The 17,945-nt window shown below is 43.2% G+C and overlaps 2 protein-coding genes across 9 annotated transcripts in view; one reads left to right on the top strand and one right to left on the bottom strand.

Moving 5' to 3' along the window:
• Window positions 1-13,152, top strand: part of MIOS (meiosis regulator for oocyte development) — a 60,610-nt gene extending 47,458 nt beyond the window's left edge. For 7 of the 8 annotated variants that reach the window (XM_085872583.1, XM_085872591.1, XM_085872584.1 and 4 more), the window contains 2 exons: window positions 6,996-7,128; window positions 12,781-13,152. In XM_085872583.1, the coding sequence (XP_085728709.1) occupies window positions 6,996-7,128; window positions 12,781-12,874 (227 nt within the window). In that variant the 3' untranslated portion in view covers window positions 12,875-13,152. The remainder of the gene's footprint in view (window positions 1-6,995; window positions 7,129-12,780) is intronic. The other variant, XM_085872590.1, reaches the window with a different exon arrangement.
• LOC147029513 (uncharacterized) lies at window positions 367-5,074 on the bottom strand. Its single transcript, XM_085872009.1, has 3 exons — window positions 5,057-5,074; window positions 3,906-4,976; window positions 367-372 (listed from the first exon to the last, which is right to left on the bottom strand). Exons 1-3 carry the CDS (start codon window positions 5,072-5,074, stop codon window positions 367-369), a joined length of 1,095 nt encoding a protein of 364 aa, XP_085728135.1.
• Window positions 13,153-17,945: the final 4,793 nt, after the last annotated feature.

Below are 17,945 nucleotides of genomic sequence, written 5' to 3' on the forward strand. Positions count from 1 at the left end.
CTAACAGTTTCCACTTGTTTTGCTCTTTCTCTGGTTTTGGTTTTGATTAAACAACCCTTAGCATTGTGACTATCCCTTCAATTGTGCAGTGATGCATTTGTTGTTCCATCGATTCTTAAATCCTACCTTGTCCCTTCACATTCTCGTTCCTCAAATAATTGGCGTGGAGAGGAATGAGGGTAGGAGAGATGCATATGGTGGACAAGATGGACACAGACACAATCTCTTAGGAAGGAAAAACGGGAAATTTGGAAGGAGGTGGTTTTGAGTCTGGGGGGAGGGGGGTGGGAAGAGTGGTTAACGAGGGTAGAAAAGATTATGGCATCGGATGGGGGATGATCTGAGATGGTGGTTGAACAGAGAGGTTCAAGACTTGGAAGGAAGAATGAGATTGAAGAGAATGTGGAAGTTAATTCCATAGGCATGAAAAAAGAGGAACAAATGAATGAGTGGAGTTGAGCAGTGATTCTGTAGTTTGTAAATTTCACCAGGAGAGGTTTGATGGTGGACCGTGTGTGCCCCGCAGAAACCTGGGGGTGACCAAGCATGGAAAGAGCAGAGGGTGCAAGACCAGAAAGGAGGTGGTAGAAGACAGAGACCACCAACCTGTCTGCGATGGCGAAGTGATAAGCCCATAGACTTGGCTTAATCGTGGGAGATTCTAATAGTCTTAAAGGCCTTTGTTTCGACAGCATCAAGCTGAGCATGTGAGGCAGGGGAGGGAGCCAGCCCAGAGGGGAGAGCATGTCCTCCATCAAGCTGTGGATGAATGTCTGGCAGTTGAATAGGAGTTCAGATTTGCCAAGGAAAGACTTTTTTCTGTGGAGGATGCCTTGCCTTTGGAGGCCAATTTAGAAATGTGATTTGCCCAAAAAAGATCATGGCTGATTGTGAGACCCAGGAGTTTAAATGACTGAACTTCCTCAAGAGGATTGTTAAAAAAGTAGATTGGGGAGTTTGCCAGACAGTCTTGACAGAGTGAGAGTGAGATGTCAAGAGACCTATTCCAATTATTTGAACAACTTGTGATTTTGTTAAGGTCGGAAGAGAGGGAAAAGGCTGCAGCCTGCCTGGCTGAAGGATGAGCAACGTCACAGCACAGGGTGGAGTCGTCATCAAATGGAAAAAGGGTTTCCAGGGAGTCGGATAGATCATTGATGAAGATCAGGAACAGGATGGGCTCAGAACACTGCCTTGGGCAACCTTGACAGGAAGAGGATATGAAAGGATTCCATTGAGTGCCACACTTTGGCTACGAGAGTGGAGGAAGTCAGTAAGCCATGTGTGGAGTTAACCTTGGATGCCATAGGCAGAGTTTGGAGAGTAATGCAGGATGCCAGACTATCAAAGCACAAGATATGTTGAGAGAGACTGCCTGACTTCTTGTCTGACATTGAGGGTCTCCATCCAATCAAATGCTTCTTTCAAAGACAGCGTTGTTAACCATTATTATTGTCATTATTAGTAGTAACCATTTAAGCTATATTTGCAAGAGAGCTTTGTTGTTTTGACTTCTGAATGTGTTGTGTGAAAGAATATGGTGGTGGCAGACATATCATGAACATCACCTTTTCTTCTTTTTTATTTTTTTTGAACCTTGGACTTTTAAAAATAATTTTATTTTTGTGATTGGTGGATGTAAAACAATGTGTCCATGTGGCAGATGCCACTTCTTCGAAACAAATACAATCCGGCCTCTCCAGTCAGTCAGTCAGTGGGGCATCAAGTGTCAGTATATAAGCCTTAAAGGGCATCAAAAGTCACCAGGTGGATAGAACAGCGATATGTTGCCCTGATGAACCCGAAGAAGGGTGAAACCAGGTCGCTTTGCTTTACATCGACTTGGTGTCATCTTTTGATTTTGCCTTATATGAACTACTGGATGCCCTTCGGGGTTGGTGCTTTCGTCATGATGCCGTCATGATGACATCATCATGACATTTGTCCAAGTCAGGAGAATTTAATAAGACCTGTAATATATATATATATATATATATATTTACATATAAGCCTGGTGTTGGCGTAGTGGTTAGGGTTGCGGCTTGGGATCCAAAAGGTCCTGAGTTCAAGCCCCGTTGGCCACTTGAATTAATACACACCAGGAGGTTGACTCAGCCTGTCATCCTTCCGAGGTCGGCTAAGTGAGTACCAGTGTACTGGGCCCGGTGTATGCCCCGGTTAAAATAGGTGTACCATGTTCCTGTGTCGTAAGAGGCAACCAGGGTTGCGTCAGGAAGGGCATCCGGCGTAAAGAAATAACCTGTGCCAAATCATTATGCGGATCATAACGGATGATACGCTGTGGCGACCCCTAACGGGAGCAGCCGAAAGAAGAAGATATGTATGTATGTATGTATATATATATGTATGTATATATATATATATATATATATATATATATATATATATATATATATATATATATATATATATATATATATATATATATATATATATATATATATATATATATATATATATATATATATATATATACACATACACACACACACAAGCATTTAAAGGCCATTTTCCCCGCTAAAGCAGGGTTTATATTAGCCTTGCGGGCCCCATGACAATCTTCTCCACTTTACACTATTTTCTGCATCTCCCCTTCGTCATCCCCTTGCCCACATTTCTTCTTCCACTAACTTTAGCCAAGTTTTTCTCGGTCTTCCCCGTCCTCCACTTCCGACTACACTCATTTCCAACACTCCTCTCACACAGTCACTTTCATCCTTCCTCAACACATGACCCAACCATCTCAACCTGTTTCTCTTCACAACCTCCATCACAGACTCTATTCCCATCATCTTCCGCAAGTCATCATTTGTCTTCCTCTCTCTCAACGATACTCCACACATCCACCGAACCATTCGCATTTCCAGCCTTTGTTGCTGCTCCATGTTCAGTACCCATGTCTCACTCCCATAAATCATCGTACTCCTCACACATGTAGCATACACCTTTCCCTTCAGCTTCAACGACACGCCACTCAGTTCCCGAAACTTCTTCCATGCACATCTCACTCTAGCAACCGTCGAAGAGTCTGATCCACCTTCTCCATTCAGCATGTCTCCGAGATAGCAAAATGTTTTCACACCTTCCAGCTTCACACCATCTCCAAGATCCAACTCAACAATTCCTTCATCTGCAGCTCCCTCTATGCACACCTTACCCTTGAATGTAGCTGCCACACTGGTTAATGACCCTCTCACCCCACTACATTTTCGATGAACCCATTCAGCACACATTGTACACTGAACGGAGTTCACTCCGACACCCTTCCTGCACACAGCACAAGGCCACTTCTCAGTCCTTTCCACCTCACTACATGCTTTACCACTTGCCATCACCTTCGTCTTTCCGATATTCACCTTCAAACCTTTTGCCTCCACACATTCCTTCCACTTGTTCATCTTCTCCTTCAGTCCATCCATACTCTTTTCAATCAACACCAGATCATCTGCATACAGCAGCTCCCACGGTAAATCCTCCTTTACCCTCTGAGCCAGCACCTCCATCACAACTACAAATAGAAGTGGACTTAGTACTGACCCCTGGTGCACTCCGACCCTCACCTCAAACTCACCACTGTTCCCGTCCTTCGTCCTTACAGCTGTATGCGCTCTCTCGTACATTGCCATCACTACTCTGATCAACCATTCCTCCACTCCTAACTTCCTCAATGCCCATGTCATTACTTTGTGTGGAACCCTATCAAATGCTTTCTCCAGATCAACAAACCCAAAAACAACTTCTTCCTCTTCTCCATGTACTTCTCCTGCAACTGCCTTACAATAAAAATTGCATCTGTCGTTCCTCTTCCTGGCATGAATCCAAACTGCATTTTCGTCAATCTTTACCTTCTTCCTTATCCTCTTCTCCAACACCCTTTCCAATACCTTCATTCCATGGTCCAATAACTTTCTTGCTCTATCAGAGCCACAGTCCAGAGGGTCACCTTTCCCCTTGTACAGAGGGACGAGGGTACTCAGTTCCCAATCCACTGGAATGCGGCCTTCTCTCACCACCAGATTACAGATCTCTGTCATTCTCTTCACACCCCAACTTCCCGCTGCCTTCAACATATCTCCCACAACTCCCGTCAGCCCTCCTGCTTTTCTACTCTTCATTGCTCTTATAGCTTCCTCAACTTCCTTCTCAGTTATCTTCTCTGCTGGTCCTAAAACTGGGTTACTCTCGATGTTGCTCTCCCATTCATTTTCTACATTCAACAGCCTTTCCATATATCTCTTCCATCTTCCTTTAATTCCATCTGAGTCCACAACGATTTGTCCCACTTCATCCTTCAAGCAACTCACCCCCGTCACATCAAACCTCTGTCTCGCTATCTGCTTTGCAATCCTGAATACCGCTCTCTTACCCTCTTCCGAATCCAAGCGTTCTCCGAACATTTTCCTATGGGCCTCCTGCGCCTTTGCAACCTCTTTCTTTGCAGCCTTCTTGGCTACCTTATAACTTTCATGCGTTGCCTCTTCTTCCACCGTACCCTTCGCCTTTTGCCATTCCTTGAACTTCTTCCTCTTCTCTTCAATCGTCTTTCCAACTTCATCACCCCACCACCACGTTTCCGAGTGCCTCGGTGGTCCTTTTGTCCATCCACATACCTCACCAACGGCTCCCAATAGACTCTCTTTCATTGACATCCAACCACTTTCAAGCTCAACCACATCATCCTCAACCATACTCAGCCTCTCTCTTAATGCTTCCTTCACTGTCACCTCTTTCAACCTCCACACCTTCATCCTCTGTTGGTACTTCACCCGCTGAATTCTCCTCGCATCTTTCACCCTTATATCGCAGACAACCAGGTGGTGCTGTGAAACAGTCTCCTCCCCTGGGATCACCTTTGTGTCCCGGAGGTTTCCCCTATCTTGCCGACGCACCATTAGGTAGTCAATGGTTGGCGTCGACTCACCTGACGTGTATGTAATAAGCTTATTATCCCCTTTCTGGAATTGAGTATTACAAATCAACAAATCAGCTCCATCAGCAAACTCCAAGATCCTTTCATCTTCTCCATTTTTCACACCATGTCCATAACCCCCATGGACTCCCTCAAAACCATCTGGACTCCTTCCCACATGTCCATTCAAGTCTCCTCCTACCACAACAATTTCATCGTCTTTCACATTTTCCACCAACTTCTCTATCGCACACCAGAACATGTTCTTCTCTTCATCGCTTCGACCGACCTGTGGGGCATATCCCGAGATGACGTTCACCAAGAGCTTTCCGATCACGATTCTCACCATCATCAACCTTTCACTCACTCTTGTCACACTCACTACACTGTCTACATACTCCTCAGAAAACATGACACCAACACCATGCATGCCTTCCGGGCACCCTTGCCACATAAACTTTTATACTTCTGCCCCTGTCTACCCTTCACCATTCTCACACCACTTCCTTTCCATCGTGTCTCCTGCACACAACATATGTCCACTCTTCTTCTGACCAATGTTTCAACAACTTCTCCAGATCTCCCTGTCATTGTCCCTACATTCCATGTACCAAACCTCAGAAACCGATCTCCACGTGGGGCATCAGACGATTGGTCATCATAAATGGAAAAATTTCCTCCCTTGCTTCGATCGGGTTCCCCACCTTGAGTTTTAATGAGAGGGGTGAGGACCCTCATGGGGTACTTCGGGCTGTACCCTGCCCATCAGTTGTACTCATCATGGTTTCCTTTTGAGGCGATGTTTTTTATGGCCGGATGCCCTTCCTGACGCCAACCCTTTTAGTCGCCTCTTACGACACGCGGGGATACGGTGTACCTATTCTCACCGGGGCACACACCGGGAATATATATATATATATATATATATATATATATATATATATATATATATATATATATAACTAAAAAAGTTATAACTCCGCGTTATAATTCCACGGCGACCCCTACGGCCTGTAAAAGATAGCCAAACGGCGTAGGGCCACCCTGAGGTCACCGCAGAAACTCTGCGGCCGCCGCACGTTTCTGTAAATTCAGAGAGCGTACGGCCGCCGTATCCTTGCCGTAGAGCAAATGTGACTTAGGCCTAAATAAGAAGAGAGTTAAGACAGTTGTAAGGCAGGAGACTTTTACTCAGAGAGTAGTTGATGCATGGAATGGCCTCCCTGGAAAGGTAGTGGCAGCAGAAAAAGTAGATAAGTTTAAATTTGAATTAGATAGATACCTGGAAGTTATGGAGATAGAGGGGTATTGAGATGTTGATTGAACTTAAAGGTAGCTTGAGCATTGATGGGTGATTGTGTGCATGTGTAAGGAGTGCTGTTGGTGGGGGTCTCGTCAAGGGGTTGGTGTGTGGTTGATGTGTGTTTTTAACCAAGCCCATGCCCCCTCCGCTGAGGAGAAGAAAAAATATATTGCAAAATACAAAAACGACAAAAACTTAAAATAAATAGATAAATTAAAAAAAAAAAAGAATAAATAAATATTTTTTGCATTTTCTTCTTTGGATCTTGTGTTGATAAATTAGTGTGGTGTTGTCACAGAGGCATGATGGGCTGAATGGCCTCCACCTGTGTATAATTTCCTTGTTTGTGTATGTGTGTGTATATATGTATATATTATATACACAAACCTTGTTGAAATTCTGAACTCCTTGCTGGAGAATAAAAAGAAAAGAAAAATGGCTGAACATCCATCTGCGGTTAATAAATATTACACTCATGATATTATTGTTTCACAGGGCTGTTTTATAATTGGGGGGGGGGGGGTGGGTGGGCAGTCTCATCAGCATGGTTGTCATTAATCTCAGGTATTTTTAAAAGCAATTTCAACATTATTTCTTCCTCTAATTTGTTGAGGATCCCCAAAAACAAAACAGAAGCTTCCATCCCTATGATGAGTGACTTCCATCAGGAAGAGATTATCCAAAATGACAACCATGCTGAAGAGATCCCTCCCACAAAAAAAATAGATCAACATGTCATGTCTGATGAACATAAACACACAGGCATGGCTGGAAAAGGGGAAGAAGAGGACAGGCTGAGTCAGGTGCAGAAGCTTTCCCAGTTCAACAGCTGGTTCACCTGGTGTCAGAGCTGTCGGCATGGGGGGCATGCTGGCCATATGATGAGCTGGTTCCGGTGAGACTTTGCCTTCATGTTTATCCTATAAATTCACATTGTGTTTCTTATTTTGGCTCTTAGCAACTTATTGTTGGAGCCTTGTTGTGAGTGGTAAGGTAATTGTTACATATCTACAGCAATTATATGTCATGCTTCAATTATTACCCCATGCATGCAAAGCAAAAAGCGGTGTTAAGCATTTGGTTATGATGTCTGTCCGTCCATCTGTCTTATCAGTCTATGATCAAGCAACAGCTTTAAATGGAATGCTATATTTTGAACATGAATAGAAACATAAATAGGAAGAAAGGTCTGCCGTTTTACAGTACTTTGGCTTTGAATTTGTTCCGATCGCACATGTGCACAGAGGAGTGAGATAATATTTTTACTCTGTCTGCCTGTCTGGCAATCAAACAAAATTGAAAATCATTCCAAACAGGAAACTTGTGGTTTTTAAGGACATCATAAAGGACACAAACAACCATTAAGAACTAATGTAATGTTTTAGATCGGGTGATGTAATAGACACTGGGTAAAATGGTGGTAAAACCTGGAATGAATTTGTTTATCTGCCTTTAAACCTCTTTAAACTTTTATTTAAATTGAGTTACATGCTTGAACACTATACTACACAAATTGCTTTCACAATACTTCAAAAAACCGTGCTATATATTGATATGTGGCATGTCTGATCTCGTGAAGAAGACGCTGCCAATGATTGCTATATAGCAGCGTTTCTCAACCTTTTTACCCTTGTGGAACCCTTGAAATAGTTTTCATGTCTCAGGGAACCCCTGCATAAAAATTATTATATTCCATTATTAATATCTTGCTCTTTTATATTTTTATCGTGGTTCACGTGGTAAATATAAAAAAAATTTCGGATACCTGGTTTTAGGAAAAAATGACCCCCTTTTTGTCATATTTATGGGCAATGAAAAAAAAAAACATACTTCTCATTTATGAGGCCTCACACTGAGGTTTTAATTCACAAAAAAAAATTATTTTTTTTTTTGTTTGAAAACGTCATTTTGAAAGTGTTTTGAACCCTGAGTCTGTTTGACAATTAAAAAACACACCTCATGTAACTTGATCAACAAAACTTAAACAAATAAAGCTGAAGCAATAAAGGTAAACAGAAGAACTAACCTTGAGAGAGAGAGACTTCGCGCTAGGAAGCACAGAGAAGATAGATGGACACCGTGCATGCGTCCCGTACTTGAGTCAGTCACTCGATGATACACGAATCCGCCGCGTACAGGACGTCCACTAACCAGTGAGGGCGGTTTCATACTGGCACCATATAGACATCGTTAAATACATTCCCTGTGGTTGTTATAATTGTAAATAATATAAGAGGTTGAAGCCTCTATTATAATAACCAAGGAGTTTCCAACAATATGCTGTACGTGTATCGTAAAATTACGAATATTAAATCAAACAAAAACTACTCAAAAATACATTAGCCTATTTATTACTGTTTCTCACGGAACCTCTAGCGACCTCTTGTGGAACCCTAGGGTCCCGGGGAACCCCGGTTGAAAAACACTGCTATATAGTGAGGTCGAAACAACATGAGTTAATTTTTCAATGCGATCCCATAGATTCTGACCCAAGGAACACAAATCCGAATGTGCCACAAAAATCTGACCCCGGATAAGGTCATTTTGGTGACCTTGACAGGCCATTCGTGGTAAAATAGGACAAAACACCTATACAGTGGTAATTCTTTGTTTTACAGAAGGGTTAAGTTCTGCAAATTCCTTCTGTAAATCGAAACCAATTTTCCCATCTCGTCCCATTATATAAGTGGAGATGGGTTTCTACAAACCAAAATCTTTACTCCAAGATGTAACAAATACACTTAATAAGGCAACAAACTTTATTACAATACTCTGGACATTACTTTAAACTCTTAACTATGACTGTAATACTGTGTATGTGTACTATCATGGAGATCAAATAAGAATACGTTCAAGTGATAGGGTAAGGGTGAAGGAGTGATGAGAGGACAAGTGAAGGAGTGAACAGAGTCAACCACGAGATGTTGTGAAATTCCAATCACAGAAGTTAGGGTTAGCTGTTCGTTAGAACACCCTCGCATCCGATGATAACATTTAAGAGTGTGAAAAAGCGAAACTTGAAAATAATTTAATTTGTGGATCGTAACGTGTATTAATTTAATTATTCACGACATAGAGAATCATTAATAATGAAAAAAATTCTCCAATTTACACCCAGATGGTGGCATAATTTGTTTATGTATGAGTTCCGACCGTCGAATATTATATCAAATGTCAAAAATCCGTACGGTAATACGAATACAGTACGTATGCACATCTTGCCTACAAAGGTTTATATACAGTACTAACTTGTTTTAAACTATGATAATAAGCAATTGGACTTGAAGTGCAATAATATACTTTTGCCCTCAGGTCATGCGATGCATGTAAAACTGATGATGAGAGAAAAAAAACTTTTTCGAGTCAAATTTCAATTGTCGTGAATTTTGCTTTCCGTTGTATGAATTTTAGTCACTACTTCTTCGTTTTCCGTTGTAGCAAATTTCTGTAACGAGGGTGATTGCCGTATCGATAACGGATAGTCATACTACGGTAATATTGGTGTCAAATGAAAGATCATCAAAACAAAACTCTTTTATTCTGGGATACAAATTGATAGGGTCGACAATGTGACTGGGATGTCAACAATTATTGTCACTAAAGGTCATTTTGATTAAAAAAAAAAAAATTGAAAAACATCCCAAGAGGATGATACGACAATGATCGTGTATGGTGTCAAATTAAAACTCTCGTCAAAACAAAACACTTTCACTCCAGTAATGTATAAAGTGATGCGGTCAACCGTTTGACCCTGGAGGTCATTAAAGATCATGCAAGGTCAAAAGTTCAGGAACATGAAGCAGTGGTGATGGGATGATTGTTAATGGTGTCAAATGAATGCTCTCCAAGATAAACTGCTTTCTGCAAGTTAAAATGTCTTGTGGTTAACTGTGTGACCTCTACATCACTTTTAGCAAGAACATTTGCACAGTTGTGTACAGTCAAGATGTTCTTTTTCACAAGAGCAGGAGCCAGTGCAGTGTTTGTGGCAACTGCATTTTACCATCAGTTTCAACGTTTGAGTGGTGGTGCCGCACTTAGTCCACACGGGCGTTGGGTTGTTGGCGGATACTTGCTAGCCAAAGGAACATGGGTCCTCTTCAGGGAGTTTTGGCTGATTACTTGTATACCAGATTGATGCCTGGTCCACAGCTCGTCGAAGGTGAAGTATTAGTGGGTCCTGTGTTGGTAGAATCTGCTGGACATCTTGACTTATTTGACAGAACATGTTCATTCTCAAAGCATTGACCTCAGATATAGTCGATGTTTTGTCGTAAAGTCGACACACAAAATCCTCAACGGTAGTGAAGTCATCGCCTGTCAAAGCCTGGAAGGGGTGCAATGAGATGTTCATGATTTTTTTTCTGTAACCTTTTCTGGCCTTGAGGGATCTTTGCATGACCAGCAATGCGTTGACGTGTCCCATCACCAGCTCTGTCTGCTCTCTTACTGCATGTGCTACCTTTGATACTTTTGGGAAAGTATCTGTCCCATATGACATCAAGGCGATCACAAGATTTGCGTTCAACCCGGAGGCAAGGGCAGAAGACTGTAACCATGTAGTCGTCAAACATCAAGCATGATGGTTTTGCTGGCATCTTGTGGATGATATTTGTTATCAAGATTCTCGCAGTTATGTAGATCCTTTGTTCGTTCGTTTTGGCAGAAGCCGTACTTCGTTTTTTCGAGGACGGGTTCCACAGCGAGTTAACTTTCACTTCCTCCTCTTTTTCTTCTAATCTTCAACTTGTTGGAGCATATAAGAGGAAACAACTTCATGCAGGATCGATGCCAGGCTGCTCCCTTCCCCTTTCACGCTACATGATCTGCAGTGTCCACATCAAACACAATAGGCATGGCATCCAACTCTGAATCGCTGTGCCCAATGCAAAACATCTTTGTGCACAGTTTCATGCCCTGAATGTTTACTGGAGAGTGGACAGTTCAGTTTCTCTTCAGTATCCTTCTGACAAGTGACAGCATCCAGTCCATAATTGTGATGTGCTGATGATGGGACGTCTATGCTCGTTTCGGCCCACCATTTTCCATTACTGGCTATGCCGCCACTGGGAAGTACATACAGATCCACCCAATTTCAACTACTGTCCTAAACTACATACATAATCGTGGGGTGGGTTGTCCAGACAATGTATACGATAAGCGTACTTGGGGTAGAGGGGAAAGCTGGCTAAAACGGTGAAGGGGAAGATTGTGCATAATGGATACTTAACCTTAATAACCCACATAAAAATGATCAACCATGAAAGCCATTAATTGCATCAAAATTGAAATAAAAGAACAAATTGGAATGGAAAACTGATGTATTTAGTGATAATCACTCAAACCTGAACACAAATAGTAAACTACACACTTCCAGGAAATCTCAATTTTATATTCATGAATGAAAAATCTGTTGTCACTAATCCATGGGCCTTTACTTGGAGCATCGGATGCTAAGCTGGTATTGACAACAATGACTTTACTGGTATATGAACTTTTATTCCATTGACTAATTGCGTGGGCACAAGCACAGGATGTATTGTTTATAAAAGTGCAGCCATGTGGGTGTTGATTCAAAAGACCTTACGAGCATATCAGGTTATATCTAGACGGTGTGACACGGTGCACTCGTCCACTAACAATTGACCCAATCGCACCAGCGAGTGACTGCTATGTTATAACGGCATGCAGGCCGAGCTCACGATGTATGGCATTTAATGACCTCTCGGGGTCAAACAGTTGACCGCATCACTTTAAACTCCAGAGTGAAAGTGTTTTGTTTTGATGAGGACTTTCATTTGTCACCAATATTATCTTTGTGTGACAATCCATTATCGATATAGGTTTTTTTTGTGCCGTATTTGACCTCTAATGACCTTTTCATGGTCACCAAAACTGACCTTATCCGGCGTCAGATTTTTGTGGCACCTTTGGATTTGCTCTTTGGGTCAAAATCTATAGGATGGCATTGAAAAACTAACTTTCACAAGCATGGTAACCAACTCTCAATTATATGTGTTGTCCTCGTCCCAACTAATATGTACGATTCTGATTGACACTGCATTCTATTTCAATCACGCTAAACTTCCGGATTTTTTTGTTTTTGTTTTAAACAATCTGTAAAATCATTGTTTTATTGAAATTGAAGTATATACCTCAACACTACATGGGGTATTGTGTTCTATGTACTCTCTAGTTAGGTTATTGCAGTAAGCTACAGTTAAAGGAAAGAACATTTCCTCCTTGATTTTTGAAACTGTATGAGAAACACCCGCTGCCTCAGCAAGCAGCCTGGAGGGGTGAGAAGTGGAGGTAGTGAGATATTGCTTCTGAAATTTAAATCATCAGTCATTTGATTTGGTTATTTTCTTCAATGTGAACTTGTTGATTTTTGTTTGACAAAATGAAGAATGATTGGTAGAATTGTTACAGAGCTGCAAAAGTTGAGCAGGGTTAATTTTTGAAGCACGAGTTATTGGCCAGCTTTGGCCTGTCTCGAGTTGTCAATCTTGGTTATCAAATTATTGACCCATTCTGTTGTACCCAGCAGGGAACACACCGAATGTCCAGTTTCAGCTTGTTCGTGCAAGTGTATGCAGCTGGATGCTACAGGGAGCCTAACATCGGCTCAGCTTGACTGAGAGACCCTCAGCCTGCTGGACCATCTTCATCAGTGCCTTTACATTAGTTGAGGATGTGAGTCTTGACCTCTCTGATGTTTAAAACAATTTTGGATTTCCATAAGGTTCATGTTGCTTTAATATCTTGTTCATTTCTACATCTGCGAAACAGGATTCCATGAAATATCAAAATCTACTGGTCTTTTTTTCATCCTCTCTCCCTCACTCTCCCTCCTTCACATCCAACCTCTAATTTTTGGCATATTTTGACAATATAATTTCTGTCTGGATTGAATTTACTACCTGTGGTCTGCTTTGTTCTTTCTCAACCTGGCTAGATTTTTTGAGCCGAACTAGCTGCAGGACCCAACTTTCAAACCTTTTCACTCACTTATTTGCTTGCTTTATTTTGTCTTGTAAAGCATGTCAGGGTTACCCAAAGGATTGCTGAGATGTCATCGAAATCTTCACAGGAGGAAGAGACAAATGATCATGATGTAATATTAAAATGTGGATTCATTGTCAGGTTTTCAGTCATATCTGAAAAGGTTCTTGAAATGATTGAATGTGGGCTGACAGGATGGGCGAGATATATGCACACTCTACTCTAAGCTGCCTCGCCTGGGTTCGAATCCCGACCAAGCTTTAAACTGTCATCCCGATGTTTGACAGGCACAGTGATTCATCAGTGTGTACCCGCCCATGGCTGGATGTTAAGCTGGGCAATCCCGTCTGCCAGCATTAGTTGGTGGACGTTGAAGATCCCAAGGTGTCCTTCGTGAAGACGAGGTGAGCTAACATCAGCACCATGAACAAATTACAAATCCCTGGCTGAACCAGCAGAGGACATTGCATCACTGAAACAGCCGTGCTATCAGCCAATGATGCTACCCTGCAGCCTTGTGTTTTATACGAATGAAGACAAAGGAATGAACACATGGATGATTCCCCCAGAATACTTTGTATTGTTTGCATTTGAAGAGATTTCAATTTCTCCACAAGATGAATTTTACCACAGATGGTTTTTATTTATTAATTTGCAATTACCAAAACCCAACATTTATTCAGTCCATTAAAATTAAGTATTCATAAAGATCTGCTCAACATTTTGGGAGAAGGGCTGTAAAGGATGGTTGATATCTTGAAAGGGAGTTGGAGATGAAAAGATGGAGGTATTGGATGAAGAGAACCCTGTTGAAGGCCATAAAGATGATGGACTTGGACACACGATGAGATAGGAAGGATAACTGAAGAGAGGTGTGGAAGAAAGAATGAAAGTGAAATGACAGAGGGAGACAATGAGCACCATGTTGACGGGCATTCAGAAAGTCTCCAGCTTGACTCGTTTAATGATTTGTTCAGACCCAATCAATATCGTCGATCGAGGTACTCTTGTTTTTATTTATTTAAAAACAGCCTTTTGTTTATTTTCGTAGGACCTCTGTACAGAAGTCTCAACATGAGTTGGTCAATGGAAAAGACTGAAATCAGAGCAATAATCAAATAACTCCATAAAAAATGTCCAAAGGGAATCCATGAGGTCATGGTGGTAACACTGGGAGATGATGCCCCTTCATGTGCCACTGAAAAAGACCAACAACTGGGCAGTTCAATTTCTTTGAGAGAGAAACTGCACTAAGTCTGAGAAAAGATCATGATGTCCCAAAGAGGCCACCACACTCGAAGAGGTTGATACATTCCACAATCTTTTGACCAATGATAGAAGATGAACAGGTACGTTGGTGAGACCGAGTCCAATCACTGGGACAGTGCACTCCATCCTCACCGAAAATCGGATCTGGATACTAGAATTTCATCTGTCCTGAGAACGTTCTCGGTGAGATGGGTGCCCAGGATATTGACTGCTGATTTGAAGAGAGCTTGATTTTTACCTCCAGGGAATATTTCGAGCAGTTTGACGCAAACATAGATGACTTCATGAACAGGATTGTGATTCAGGAAGAGTTATGGGTTCACTGCTTTGAACTTGAGACCAAACAGCAGAGCATGCAGTGGAAGCACACATTGTGCCTACGATGGGCTTAAGACGTTGTGGAGCCCTCGACCTTTTCAAATGTTCAAGGCCATATCCAATGCTCTATTTATCTATTCACATTAAGTTATGTAGAGATTGGCAAAGGTTTCATCATGAAGCCAAAGGTGTGGGGCCCCTCCAAGTGGTGCCCTCAGCCATGGCCTGACTGGCATACGCCTTGATCCTGGCCCCGATTGTGCCATTAACCCTTGGTGCTCGCCGTACCTCCCCGGAAGTTTAACGACATTGAAGCATCATCTGGAAAGTTTGTGGCTACTTTCTGTGGGATTGCAGTGTCGAGGCTCTCATGAATCTCCATTGCATCAGTTGAGAGAGGTGACATTGAGGATTACTGTGCTGATGAACTGCCGCAGTTGTACACGGTCTAGGTTGCAGTGACTGCAGCAACCAAACTGTGGCTTTTAACTGCTTCTCCAGACAGTATATTCTGTAGATCCAGTTCCTTTATGTTTCTTCCTGTTTCCCAAGTTAAAGGAAGATCTTTGTAGAAGCAGTTTGTGATAATGAGGAAATGGTTTCAGAGGTTGAGGATGTTCTGAAAAAGCAAGGCCAGGCTGTTTACAAATTGGTTTGATCAACATGCAACAGAGATGGACGAAGTGCAATTAAATTAAGGGAGACTATGTTGAAAAATAAATAAACAATTGAAACAAATGATTTTTTTTCATCGGGAAACAAACTGAACACCCGGCGTCGTACTGGAATAACTGAAGAGTGGCGGCTTGGATGCGAGAATGAAATGAGAAACCAAGGTCAGAGAAACATGGAAAGATGCTCATGGAAAGGAACCTTCCTTCAGGTACAGCAATGAGAAGATAAATTTTAAATAATTATAACAGTGAATGTGTTGAGGACAGGTTTTGAATTAGATCTTGATTGAAGTTCTTCACAAGGAATCTGCAGGTGGGTTTGGTAAGCTGGTAGGGGTGAAAGGCATTTGGAAAATAACGAAGCGGATTTCTGATTGACCAAGTCCTTGAATCGATGAGGTGGAAGAGACAATGGTCACAGTTCAGATTGGAGATGATTCAGAAGAATATTTGAAGTCAATCAAGATGATGGCAGCAGCTAAATGGAGGGGAAGAAAAGTAAAGACAATATGGGAGTGTAAATGTGTTTGTTATTACAGTAACAGTTATGCATGATGTACAGTAGTGAAGTCAAGCAATGATCACCAAGGGTTAATATCTGTAGTTCCCTTCATGATTGGCATTGATTGTATGAATCATGGAGAGACCTCACTTGCTTGATGGGTTCATTCAAATTATTAAATTCTCTACACTTGGAATTAAGTTCTCATGATATTGTTGCGAATTCGCGCCCGCCGGCGTGCGAACGGCCACGTAACTCGAATCGCGGCACGTCGCCCACCGGACGGACAATTCTGTCGTGACCCTCTCGGACTAACGCCAGGAGCTAGTCACGGGTGGGCCTTTCGGCCTCACCACGATCGTGCCAATCGGCCCCCCGCGTGGGATAGGGTTGTTCGCCAAATTCGACCTACCTAAGTACCCACGCGGAGGGTAGACCGGGCGATCGCACCTCGCCGCAGGTCGACTCCGGACACAGGCCACTTAAGCGACCCGTTCCTTACTCTCGGGATAACCGAGCGGTGTTATCGTCTGCCTCGACGGTTCCGATTAATTAACGGGTGTATTAAGCCCACTACCAACCCTTAACGTGAAGCAAGATGGAGATTCAATTAAAGAAAAGACGAAGCGAAACGGGAAAATAGTTCAACATAAAGCACATTTATTCCGCGACACACGGAGAGCACACATATACAATTACAACAATTATGCACCTACAGCAAATGCCACAAAAGAAACACAACAATGCAGATCTACTACCGACAACGCGAGCACACGGCAACACTTACACAGTTTTACTTTACAGACGGCACCAACAACACATTTACTCAAAAGCAAAAGAAAAGGGCCACCCTCAAAGACAAGGGGGCAGACGGGGCCTGTGGGCCAATATTTGCGCGGGACCTGAAAGAGCGGTCAGGTCCGCGAGACCGGGTGGATCCTACCCGTGCCTTTGTGATGAGCCGCAAAATGTCGTGGCGCAGCGGTGCCCCGTCTCCGCGCTGTTTCATGGGTTTCGTTGGCACTGCTTGGAGTGGGGTGGGAACGGGGCCCCCCTTTTCGCACTATCTCAGCGCGGGGGGAAAAAAGGGGGGAATTGTTGATGCTCTGGGGAAAGAGGATAGCTGGCTTGCTTGGGTCCCGCGACGAGTGATTCCACTGCGAGCTCGTCGCCGACTGCCGTCTTCCTTGCCTCGGAGCCGAGCTATTCGATCTCTTCCACAATTCTCCTCAGCCGACTGTAGTAAAACCACCTGTACGCCCTCGCCTCCCGTCTCCCTCCCCGCTCCAAGCTCCAGGCTTCCTTTCTCTGCAGCTCCCCGACAGACTCCGAACCCCGACAGACTGCCACCCTCCAGACCCGACTTGACTCACGGCTCCACAGACTGCGAGCTCCACTCGGCTCTCCGACCTCTCCAGACTGACTCTTTCAAAAAAACTGACTGACTTCGCCACGCGCTCGGCGCTTTATAGTCCGGCAGGAGAACCCATATGCAAATTTCTGGATCAGAACGAGCTCGGGGGTGGAGCCACGCTCGCCCATTGGACGGAGAAAAAGGGGCGTGAGTCTCCCCTGATCCTCGAACTTGCATATCTCGATTTTACACCGACGCGCCTGGAGGCGGGGCCAAACTGCCCCGCTTGCTGATTGGACGGATCAGAAGTGGGCGTGTAGCATTCCTGATCCGAATTCTCCTCGGAAAGGCCGCACTTTGCACTCGTGGTTCGGCGCGCACCTTGTACGACTCCAGGACAGCCTGACGCTCGGTGCTCACAAGTGGTGCGGGAATGGCGGTAGAAGGAGGAGAGGTGAACGTGGTGGAGGGTTTATTATGGTGGTTTATGGCCATGGCGACGTTTGGAATGGCGGTGATGCGATGTTTGCGGGAGCGAGTTGTGAAGGTAAAGGTCGTGGCTGTTGGCGTTGTTGTTGTTGTGAAGCGCC

Source organism: Eptatretus burgeri, chromosome 3, assembly GCF_056783735.1.
Source record: "Eptatretus burgeri isolate ZD-2024b chromosome 3, Ebu_testis_v1, whole genome shotgun sequence".
Lineage (NCBI taxonomy): Eukaryota > Metazoa > Chordata > Myxini > Myxiniformes > Myxinidae > Eptatretus > Eptatretus burgeri.